Raw genomic sequence first — 12,511 nt, 5'->3', positions numbered from 1 at the left:
TCGAGACTCTCACACTACATCAAAGAAGGGTCTAGAAGTCTAACATTTAGGCATGCCCCCAATTAGGATGTTGTTTCCTTATTAATGGGTACGGGGGGTTAAAGACCTCTCAAGCTAACCCCACGACACAGTTGTCATGTTGATAGTTAGGGGAAAGTGCGTGGGCAGGGGGAGAGAGTGGGGAGGGAGGGAAGGGACAGAGGGGATCTCCAGTTCGAAGAAGATAAGGAAGAGGCAGTTTAAAAGGGGTTGTTGCATAAACAGACGAGGAGACCATACACACAGAGACAAGCCTACACTTCTTCTACGATACAGACAAGAATAATGGCAGGACCAGCATCATAGATTCGGAGTGAGGAAGGGTATTTCATATTGACATGAATTGTCAATGGCTTAGGCCATAAAATCAAGAGGTGCTGGTTGCCACTTATCCTAAAACGCGGAAACCGGATATAGTTCTCCTTGAGGAATTACACTGTGCTTTCCTAAGCAGAGGAACATCCACAACACTGGCACATGGAGGATTCTCTTCGGGCTTCATGGGGGTGGCCATCCTCATTAAAAAATCCCCTCCCTTCCATATACATAGAATCTGGGTAGACCCGAATGGCACATATGCTGCAGTGCAAGGGGTTGAGCTCACACTAGTTAGGGTACATGCACCACCAAGACTACAGTAGCATACCCTAGACAGGATAACTGAGATCGTACTGTGCTCAGAATCTTCCACACACATAGTGGGAGGAAACTTCAACGATGTTGCAGATCTGTACATGGATCGCACATAGAAGTACTGAACAACGAGGGAATACGCCACTGGCCAGATTTATGCAGACACTGGGCCTCATCGACCTCTGGCGCCTGATTCACCCCACAGACCATGCTTACTCTTAGTTCTCGGGAGCCCACAAAGCCCTCTCCAGACTGATTACCTTCTGGCCCCGGCGGGGGGGAATAATGTCAGTGGCTATGGTGGAATACCTGGCAAGGGGCATGTCCGTCCACTCCACCCTATCGCTCAAAACAGAAGGGCGTCCCCAGAAAACAAATAATGATTGGAGGCTTAGCGCACTGGACCACCGAGATGCAGAAATTGTTCAAGACATTAGGACGAGCTCAGAATTATATTTCTGAGAAAATGAGGGCTCGGTGTCCTCCACGGTGGTCCTTTGGGAGGCCTTTAAACCTGTGTTACAAGATAGGGTGCAAAACACAATAGCATACCAGAGGAATGAGGAAAACCAAGAGGCGGAAGCTCTGGAAAGTCATCTCCTCGAACTGGAGATGGACATGGGCCCAGATACAGACAAACTCCTCCTACACCAGATATCAATCACACGCAAGGAATACTTAGCCCTAGTCTGCTGAGAGGTAAATCGCACCTCCTGGCCACAAAACATCGGCTCCATGATACCGGAGATAATGAGGGAAAGCTTCTAGCATGGCTGGAAAGGAAAGAGAGAGAAGCTAGATGGGTGTCCGCCTTACATGAGGAAGATAATACATTAACATCAGCACAGGATATAGCAGACGCCTTCGCGAGCTATTACACAGCTCTATACAGAGCCAGGACCACTGCACAATGACCCCAAATCCAAAAATATCTACACACAATTGATCGTCCCCCCCAGTCCTCAGAGGACCGAGAGGTCTTGACAAAGAGCTAACCCTAGAAGAAGTAACAACGGCGATAGGTAAACTTAAAACTGGGAAGACCCCAGGATGAAATGGAATTCCTGCAGAATTCTTTAAGTGAATTCTAGCCTATTGAGCCCATACTTGTTGCAAATTTACCTAGTCAGGGCCCACCAGACATAAGTGGATTTACTATAGGTTCGGTGGCAAGCCGAGACGAATGGATCTCATTATACGCCAACGACATCCTCCTATATGTCACCAATCCCTCTGAGACACTCCCAATCATTTTACATATATTCGAAGACTGTGGACAACATGCTGGCTACAGAATCAACTGGGACAAATCCACTCTTTACCCAACTGGGGGACCCATAGACACAAGGGAACTCCATAGTCAACTATAGGTAGACCATGAAGGATTTAAGAGTTTAGGCATTTACATAACTACCAATGCCACGCTGAGTCTTGCCCGCAATATCCGGAGGACGCTAAACAAATTCCATGGGGAGGTAGAATGATGGAGAAGGTTGCCTCTGACCTTATTGGATAGAGCAGCAATGTTTAAAATGGTTACACTCCCTAAGTTACTTTATGTCCTCCAGAATACCTACAATATGGTACCAGGGGCCATTTTTAAGATAACAGATACAGAGGTGCGTACACTACTTTGGGATGGATGCCAACCGAGGATTGCGCTCCAGACGCTTCAGCGCAACCCATATAACGGTGGGATTGCTCTCCGGGACACAAACCTTTTACAGTGCGGCACACATCAACGAATGGGGACACTTCCCAGGAGACCACCCGACATATACACTAGAGAGAAGTCAATTTGAACACCACACATATCTGCACTATATATATGGGGGCATGTGACCCCGACAACTTTTGCCTGTGACCCAGAGGTTAATCGAGGCATGGAATGGGGTGGAGAGGCAAATGAAATGGGATAAAAAAAAACTTACAAAGGAGACCCCACTATGGAAAGGGGGTACGCCTACCAGAGCTGGGAAAACAGAGGCTTTGGGATATGGGATACAATCAGAATATGGGGGCTGGGAGAACTCTTTGAGGAAGGGTCCCTGATCCCCTTCAGCTCCCTACAACGGGAGTACCAGTTAAGTGACAACCAAAGATATCAGTACTTGCAACTACAACACGCATGGCGGGCTGAAAGGGTTGACACCAATATACCCGAAATATGCACCATTGAATGGAAGAAAATAACAGAATAGGCTATCTCATGGACATATAAGACTTTGATGAATAATATCCCAGACAATTTAAAAGGTCTAAGGACTCAATGGGAAAACACTCTAGGGGAACTTGATGACGTGGTCTGAGGATGCTCTAATGCACCCAAGAGAGGTAGAATTAGACTAAGATGATGACTGATATCATTCAAACTTTTACATAAAAGGTACTTTGGTAGACACCGCCTCGATAGAATTGGTCGAGCGGAATCTCCAGAGTGTTTGCGGTGTGGCAGGGACATAGCGGCATACATCAAAACCATATTCGAGTGCCCACACTTACAATCATATTGGGCCCAGATTTCTGAGAATCTATGCAGGACAATTGAGTCACAGTTGCCAACGGATGCCAAATACGCCCTCTTTGGCATACCCTCAGACATAGATGTACCCTGGCATACCCTCACGCTATGTAACCTAGGAATAGTGGTGGCCAAAAGGGACATAGCAAAGTATTGGTGTGCCCCCACTACTCCAACGATAACCGAATGGAGAACTGGGATGTACCTCTATATGGGGGCGAAAAGGGTGACTTACAAAGCAAGAGGGTGCCCAAAGAAATTCTCTAAGATCTGGAGCCCCTGGTTGCGATACAACAGACTAGAAATGAGTGCTGAGTCAGGCAACTCCCAACTAGCATTAGTAGAATAATTGCAGGGGAGGCGAAACTCCCACTTACCCGGAGTCGCAGTGATGATAAATGCATTAAAGGAAAACTGGCAGAAGGAGAATATGCGAATATCAATTTATAACTGTATTCTTCATGTATTGGCTCTGTGTGAGGGTAACTGGGGATCTCCCACGTCTGCATTGCAATGTTATGCATTTCAAAAAGGTACTAAGGAAAATATTTATAATTTAAAAAAACAATTTTCTGGCTCACCCCTCAAAATGAAGGGATTTCCTATACACAATTATTGCTTAACAAATGAGTTAAAACAGCAGATTCATCGTGGCATGATCATAACAACATTTTTAGCAAATTTGAATTGTAAACGTTAGTACCTTAGCACATAGCACTTTCCCATTTTAAGAAAGCACCCTGCATCTTCAATGCTACTGCAATCCAGAGATGTTAAAACAAAATATGAAACATTTCAACAAATTCATTTCACACAAATGAATAGGACCAGTCTACGCAGCGGAACTATAGTGGAAAGACCTTGGAAATGCTAAACATCAGAAACACTAGAAACTCATTGAAAGCTTTGTATTTATAACTGTTAGGAATAATCCATTACATCGGTTGTCTTCGCTCTGCAGAGGTTGTCAGGAGAGAAGCTATACACTGGGGCATTATGGGAAGGTGGTAAATACAGGAGAGAATTAAAGAAACAGCATCCGTTTTTATCGAAAATGGAGTTTACTTTTCACATAAATGTGGCATAACTGAATTATGTTAATAAACACACTTCCATACCTCATATTAAAAATGTTTCAACTGTTATCATATTACCTCAGCATCTACACAATGGATCCAACATGAAAATTATTATTCATTTTTATTTATTGCACAAAAATAAAGATTTAAAAAAATGCTTACATACTTGTCAGCATTCTCTTTCAATGTCACTGTTTCTATCTCAGCAACATGAAGTATTTTGGTATTAAATCAATCAATCAACGTCCATGTTTACTCGCTAATCTTTCCACAGCCCCCAGTTTTGCCAAATAACTCAACTCAGTCATATATCATTCTTTTCAAAACCCACTACACCCATACATATTCACAAATATATATTTTAAACTTACGATGCGGCCATCTCCACTTCCAATGTCAACCAAAGATCCAGATCTCTTCTGGAGCATTTTCAGAACATTTTGAAGTTGAGCTGTAGTTGCAGGCACAAAAGGAAGGCAAATCTTTCTGAGTGCAGGAGTTACGAATGGAGTGGCTACGGCATAAAGGCCTACCAATGTGCCACCAATTAGTCCAGTAACCAGAAGACCCCAGCTTCTTTTTCTTGTGGTACTTGCGTGAGAAATGGAATGTCCTTCTTCAAATACTTTAGACATCACTGTTGTACCTGTAGATATAAAACAGAAACCTTTTCCAAATAAAAGTATGTATTTTATTGTTTCCTACATAAATGTTGCTGTACACTCTTATTTAGAAGGTTTAACTTTGGAGATGCTCCTTCCAGAAGTGATGATAATTCTGAAGAGATTGGTGTACCAAATATGTTTTTATGTTTACCAAATACTAATTTAAATATTAGAGCAAAGACTAATAAGCAAACTAAGCAAAATAAGCAGATATATTTTCTAACAAAATTTCCAAACTAAATTAAACAGCACAGTCATATTTTCGGTTGAAGCATATTTTTACTGCTTGCCCCTAACCCCTCCTGACAATCCTTCGTTTTTTGTGCTCTGCCCAAACTCTCTCGCCTGTCATCTCCAGCTCCACTTCTCTCCTGCCCTGCCGTTGTGTTGCCTCAAAGCCATAAATGCAAAAAAAAAATGTTTAATGTAAAAAACCACAAAACAAATAATAAAGAGGCGGCCAGCAAGAATGGGCTTTTTTATTAGATTAACCATGCTGCACATCAGCCGTCTGCAGTACAGCATGGCTACAAAACATTGCCATAGCCGGTCGCAGTCAAAGCCAAGATCTACTGCAGTTCTGCCAAGTATCACGCATCAGGTGTGACACTCACGCATTTCAGTGCGGTGTTCCGCATCACCGCACTGAAATGCATTGTCACGCATTTTGCCGACTCACCAGCTCGTGCCGCCGACGGCGCCTGTGCACAGCTCTGCTGCTCCGTGAGACGTGCTGCCATGCCAGCAGCTGCTGGGTCTAGTTCGTAAATAGTTAATCCCCATGACTGCTCTGAGTCCCCGAGCTTCGAAGCTTTGCCTCCCACTGTTAGCTAAGGCTACAGTGCTGGCAGGCTCACAGTCTGCTCTGCTACAATGTTGATCACCGGGACGGACCACCAGTCAGGTTGCTTGCTTATCTGCCGGCGCCATGTACGTCACATCCTGGTGCCTTGAGATTTGAGCAAGGCTGCCCCAGGCTGTATGTTGCTGGTAGCGCGGCAAATTCAGTGATGGCGCTCCACCCGCAGCTCTCCTCTGCAGGCAGTTCGCACCAGACCGGGTCCCCGTCCTGCTAGGTCACAGCTTGTTTCTTTTTCCTTTCAAGTGCAGCCGATTCAGAAACAGGTGACCCGCCGGGATTACAGCGCTGACCGGCCGCCAGGACAATATTACCAGCTGCCCGACCCCTGTTTTATTCACGAGGAGTCAGGACTGCCGCAGCCCGATTACTGTGAGGACTCGGAGGCCACAGGCAGGGCAGAAAACGGTCTGAATAGCGGCCTCGCCTGAACCCAGCCGGCCTGCAGTGGCACAGCCAGCCCTTGCAGGCCAGAGAGAGTCACCGCGGCGCCCAGGGGTGCCACCCGCCGCCTGCAACTCACCAGGCACACACACTCAAATCATCTGCGGACAGGCCCAAGTACGTACCAGCCAGAGCCTGTGCAGGTCGGGCCGAGGGCAATTAAAGCGCACTTAATTAGAAAAAGAATAGCAGGATCTTGGACCTGCAGATAGCACAAAAACATTGGTAAAAGTATGATAGACACAGATTTTTCCCCAGATGACGAGATGCCAGCTCCTACTTTCTGCGAGTTTCACAGACTCATGCCAACTTGCCATGTTTCTACACCTGACATACATGCCTTACTAACCCTGGTGCTGTGTGTCACGAAGACTTCACAAGGAAGAGGCAGTAAACAGGAATGTCTGGCTGTAAGTTCTTTTTTGTTTGTTCTGGTTTCCGTTTCTCACCCTTCCAGTACCTCTCAGCAGAACATAGGCTGTGGGTACAAAGGCAGGGCATGCATAACACAGAGCTCCGCGTCTTCCACGGTGCCAGGGAGTCCTGGCTCCTGGGGCCCCCTCAGCCACATTTCATCTTCGCCTTGAAAATCTCTCTTGGGCCCCTCAGCGTTTGGATCAACCCTTCGACGTCAATGGGTGTGTGACATCATTCTTTCAGCCCTAGGCATTTTTGTGAATCTGTCAGTGATTACACAGGTATCAAGCAGCCACGTCCATCAGGTGATCTGACAGACAGCAGAGTGAAGCTCTGCAACCTCCCCTCCAAGGTGGGTATCACCTGCGTGTATCCCGTGTATCCCATTCCACTAGCAGGAGAAGACAGCAATTACGATCCTCGTGGAACTTCTGTCCGGCGCTCAGGAAGCCTCTATTACACAGATGCTTGCCCCATGTCAGATGAGAGCAGGAGGAAGCCAACTTAACCTGTCCCCAGCCCACTGGGCTGTGGCGCCACCTCAGCAGCTGCTGTGAGGAGGAGTCTGCAGGCGGCATGACAAGTGCCAGAGAGTGAGCGCAGGTAAAGTATATTTATCCTAATTAAACTAAGTAAACATTATTTGTGCCACACATTATGTGTTAATTGCTTATAAGGCTAGTAGACTGCGCAACTTACTCTTTTAATATACAATTCAGTTACTCAGTGTGTGTCTTTTAAAAAAAAGAAATTACAGCCTGGGGCTGGGCTGTGCTCTGCTGAAGTTCTAAGACATTCTTAGTGTTTCTTATTGCTCATATGGGTGTAATGTCTAATGTTTAAGTGTTTCCCTGGTCTTCATTGCTTAATTTTGCTTGTGACAAAGTGTCACTCATAGTCGTTGAAATGTCACTCATAATGGCACTGAAATTATGAAAATGTCACACACAGCGATTTGAAACTTTGGCAGCTATGCTACTGCCTTTGCCAATGCTAGTTCTGTGGTGCTGGCCGGTGCCGTCAGTAAATAGGAGAGGTCAGAAACTGCAGCAGAAGAGGGGACCTGTGCACCAAGGCAGGGGGGGCCTGTTCGTCAGAAGGCAGTTACAGTAGGGGTATAAACACTATCATCAGCCACATAATTACACTGCTGCCAGTGCATCGAATCAACACCTCAATCTGGTTATCGGCTGTGTTGAGAATGTAAAATAAAACACTTTCTCTTCTTAGATATAAAGCTTTGGTTGGACACTAAGTTAATGCACTCTCGTCATTGATCTGAATACTGAGAGACTACTCCAATTTTCAATTCAATTTATTTATTTATGTTTTGGCTCTCGAAAGAGGGCCACATAAAATATACAGAAAAAAAAAATAAAAACAAAACACATACATTTGCATATAAACAGAGAAAATATACCACTTACATCAACAAGAGTTTGATACCAAGCTAACATATAAATCACTACTACAAAAGATCGGAAAGTCAAAACATCACCCAGGACATATTAATAAATAGCTAAAAAACCTTTAAAAAAGTTAAAGATATGGAAGCAGAACATTTCATTAGGAGGACAATAAAGTGCATGCAAAAAGCCATCTAAGGTGAGAATGCCAAGGCGGAGACAGATAACTTTTAACCATCTGGCGCGCAATTTACGAAGCACAGGACAAATCAGTAAGACATGCATGCAGTCCTGAATATTCGCTTTACATAAATTGCACAAGGCAGAGGAACCATACCATTTGGATAACAGTAGATTTAAAGGGATTAGATCATAACGTAAAAGAAACCAAAATCTACGAATACCATGCGGCAGGTTCCATATAACGTAGGTTTGAGGTTGCTTCATCACATATGAATCAAGGAGTAAATCTACCTTCCTTTTACCACAGATAAACTTTTTGTCAGAATGAAAACTTAAGTCCCACGAGGCAAATTTTAAAGCAAGTTTTAACTGTGGGGGAGAGTACGAAAACAAAACGTTTTCATCTAATTTTAGGAGGGCTACAGCTTTTCTAAAATTGCATACAAGTTGGGAAAACTCATTGAAATTACCCAATAGTTCACTACGGAGGAGAGCTCTTATTGTCCCTTCTTTTGCTCTAGCAAGGCAGGCCACCCATCGCACAAGGGCACATAATCCCTGTACCCAACTACTCCTAATGCCAAAATCAAGTCTACAAGCGGCCACAGAGCATGCAGTGTTAAGAGAAGAGAGAGCTCTAAAAAGTTTCCCCTCAATCTTATGGCAAAAGTCCCAATTTTTAACTTCTATAAGTTCAATACCGTACAATATTGTTGCGGGGATTTTTGATCTATACACCTCCAGTAAACTCCGGAAGTGTCGCTTCCCCGTTGCCAGGTATAGAGACTTTAAACCTTTGCCATGGGCTAGAGCTTTGCGCGTGCAATGCTCAATATGGAGCCTCTCACTTAAATTAGCCATGATGATTTTTCCCAGGAAAGTATAGGACTTCACAACCTCCAGTTTATGGCCCCCAATGTGCCAACCATAATCTACGGAGCGGCACTTCTTTTTACCAGCTATACACATCACCTTACTTTTGGCAATGTTGATTTTCATGCAATGAGCTACAGCAAAAGCATGAAGAGCATGTAACCGATTTGCTAGTCCTTTAGGGGTCAGATCAAAAATGAGGACATCATCGGCATACATCAGACAAGATATGGAGGTCCCCCCCACCACCGGGCTCCTCCATCGCGCTGCTGGACTGTGCAGCTGAAGCCCCGGGAGCCTGCCGAGCCTGCACTTCCCCGCGGATCATCGCTGCGACCGGCTCGTGCCATAACAGAAGAGCCCCTGCGGCGTCGGAGGGCTGAGAGAGGCCCCCCTCCCCGCTTCATGGCAGAGGACGCAGGCTGCGATGCCGGGAGCCCGACCGCTCCGCTGCACCGGAGCACATACGAGCTGATACTGTGCTGAGCGGCCGAGGCTTTCCAGGAGCCTGCCTGCAGGTCGCTGGTTGTGTTGCCTGGCCTGGACGAGGCCACGACGACTGACCCTCCCCCCTCCTCCCGCCCGCTCCACAGCACCGGAGGGTTGAGAGAGGCCCCCCCTCCCGCCCGCTTCAAGGCGCTGGTCGCTGAGTACTTTGCCTGGCCGGGACGAGGCTACAACGACGGACCCTCCCCCCTCCTCCCGCCCGCTCCACAGCACCGGAGGGTTGAGAGAGGCCCCCCTCCCGCCCGCTTCAAGGCGCTGATCGCTGAGTACTTTGCCTGGCCGGGACGAGGCTACAACGATGGACGGACCACCCCCCCCCGTCCGCATCAAGGCGCTGGTCGCTGGGTGTTCTGTCGGATCGGTCGGGACGAGGCCACGACAGGCGAGGAGAGCTGTAGCGGACCACTGGAGGGTCCCTCGCCTGAAAGCACCGCTGCATACGCCGGTCTGACTGGGTGGTGGTAGACCTGGTGGCCGACTCACGACGGGAGTGATCTCCCTGCCCTGCCGGGTGAGCTGTTTGCCTGGCTGCTCGTCCTCAGCCTGCAGCCACCGTCAGGACACCAGAGGAAGCTGGCGCCTTGCTGTGGGGTGGCTGGTCGTTCCCCCCCTCTGCAAACGCTGGCAAAGATCGTCTTTGCCCCTGAGGCTGGGACTACAGAACACACACTGAAGCAAAAGCTGAAAAAGGTATTTACTCTGCCCCATGCATTTTTTGCGGGAAAAGGTACGCACTTTGCCCCACTCGTCTTTGTTTTACAAAAACCTCTGTTGCTCAAAATGGCGGGGGTCATAAACTGAGCACCTAATCCCCTCCTGTACCGCCTGAGCCCACGAGGCCCCTCAGCAGCCCCACTTAAGATAACAAAAAAAGTGAGATAAGACTCCCCATGGCATGCAAGATCCTGAGCCAGCCGGAATAGAATCTGAAACTACTCTTCCCTGCTCTGAAAACAGTAACAACCAAAAGAGGACTAATGATCCCCTCACTTGGCGGCCATATTTAGACCGCCCTTTTTCATTGGCGGCCATCATGGACTAGTCTTTCTGACTACTCTTGACTATCGGTACCACAGACTCTACATAGCTCTGTACTTAAATCTTTATGCGATTAAGTGTTTGCCTTTTATTGCAGTATTATATTATTATATTACTATTGGTACTTTATTTAGGAGAGTAGGGTCTGCAATCCTATGATCACCCCAGATTTTTGCTTTTTGCTTCACTGGTTTACGACTTTCCCTGGCTGTGGGCCTGCTAATCAGACCCACAGCCTAGCTGTTCTCTCTACTCCAAATTGTACCCAGGTACTGAATTGGCACTGGACCCTCTCTTGTGTCCCTGTAACCAGGGCAGAGGTGTACCCAGAAGTCTCCCAGGGGCTGCAGCATGTATTATGCCACCCCTGGGCTGACTAACTAAAACAGACACAACTGGCTGCTTGACAGCTGGGGCAAGGTGGTGTACACACCCTTAGCTTTAGATATAGTATCCCTATATCTAACCCTAAAATGGACACATATATTCCTATCAGTCACTCCTATGGCAGGCCTTAACAATCCTGAAGGCAGAGTGCGTGGAATAATGTGAAATGGTGCTCTGGCATGAGCTGAGCCTGTTTGCAGCTTTCGGAACCAAGTCCTAATAGCTGTTCCATGATAACGCTATACCATATACTCTTAAGAGCATTATGTACCTTGCGGTCAAATGCTAACTTTGGTATAGCATTATCAAAACATGTCGAGTAAGGTGTCATACGAATTGGAATACTAACCCCTCGCCAATTCTGGCGACGGGGTTAGCATTCCACCCTTCTAGAGGGACACGACATGTTGGTAACCTGTAACCCCGGTTAAAGTCAGACATAGCCTCAGCTTCCACAAAATGGATGCTGCCACCGAGACACAAGTCTGCCCTCCTGCTGCTGGGAGTCCTTCCAGCAACGGAGGCCAGGACAAAGGGTTTCCTGTCAGGGGCGGTGCCAGCACCATCCCAGACAGGATTTTGTGTATCCTAGGTAGGCAGGGCTGAAAGGAAGGTTTCTGCAAGTGGCACCCCGGTGCTCACTATGCATAGGCCGGCTCAAACCAGTTCTGGGGGCACACCAGCCCCTGACCTGGGGAGAGACCGGACAAAGGAGAGGGGTGTAACCACCCCCCTCCTAGTCCCACCCATAGGGCAGGACTTAGTCGCGTGCCAGCCCCCTTTTGCAGGATAAAGGTAGGAGCAGGCCCCCTTCCAAATTAGATCATCTTTGAATCCTGAAACTACTTTCCACGAAAGGAACTCAAGACTTCTTCTCAAGATTTCTCCCTTGTGACTAAGGAGTAGTCACCCTGCAGCAGCAGGCACCATCCAAGCATCGCGGTTTGCTGTAAGTCTCTCCTCCGGATCAAGACTGCCCAGCTCGACGAGAACCGGCTTCCCTGGCACCTCTGACCTCTACCTGCATCATCAGCCCAGCTGAGATTTGTGGGTGTGACGAGACCTCGAGGGACCGGCCATCTTCAAGACTGCACGACGCTTGCCCAACACGACTACTGAGGGATCCTCACGTGAGTGCTTTGGGGTTCGAGAAGCCCCGACTCTGAGCAGCTCCAGCACCGAAGTCCAGCCCCCTTGCATCCACGAGATCTGCGTGGGGCCCTTCTGCTCTTTGCTGCTCACCGCGTTGTCCAGGTCGCTTGCCCATTGGCTAGTGGCCCTTCTGACGACGAACCACGACGACAACACCGCTGGTCTGGTTGCTCCAGACTGGCCCTTGCTCCCCTCCAACAGAGGAGCACCCCGGACCCTCCTGGTCCACTCCAGACGCCATTTTGAGTCCACCACGTGGGCTTGCATTTGCCAAGAGTTGTTGCCCCAATCCTGGGTCCAGCGACGTC

At 47.6% G+C, this 12,511-nt stretch overlaps 1 protein-coding gene across 3 annotated transcripts in view; it reads right to left on the bottom strand.

Moving 5' to 3' along the window:
• ATPSCKMT (ATP synthase c subunit lysine N-methyltransferase) overlaps nt 1–12,511 on the bottom strand; it is a 326,966-nt gene that overhangs the window by 260,445 nt on the left and 54,010 nt on the right. For all 3 annotated transcript variants that reach the window (XM_078687622.1, XM_078687621.1, XM_078687623.1), the window contains exon 2: nt 4,644–4,918. In XM_078687622.1, the coding sequence (XP_078543748.1) occupies nt 4,644–4,907 (264 nt within the window). In that variant the 5' untranslated portion in view covers nt 4,908–4,918. The remainder of the gene's footprint in view (nt 1–4,643; nt 4,919–12,511) is intronic.

Source organism: Lissotriton helveticus, chromosome 4_1 (assembly GCF_964261635.1).
Source record: "Lissotriton helveticus chromosome 4_1, aLisHel1.1, whole genome shotgun sequence".
Lineage (NCBI taxonomy): Eukaryota > Metazoa > Chordata > Amphibia > Caudata > Salamandridae > Lissotriton > Lissotriton helveticus.
The sequence above is the reverse complement of the archived record's forward strand: the minus strand, read 5'-3'. Positions and strand labels throughout refer to the sequence as shown.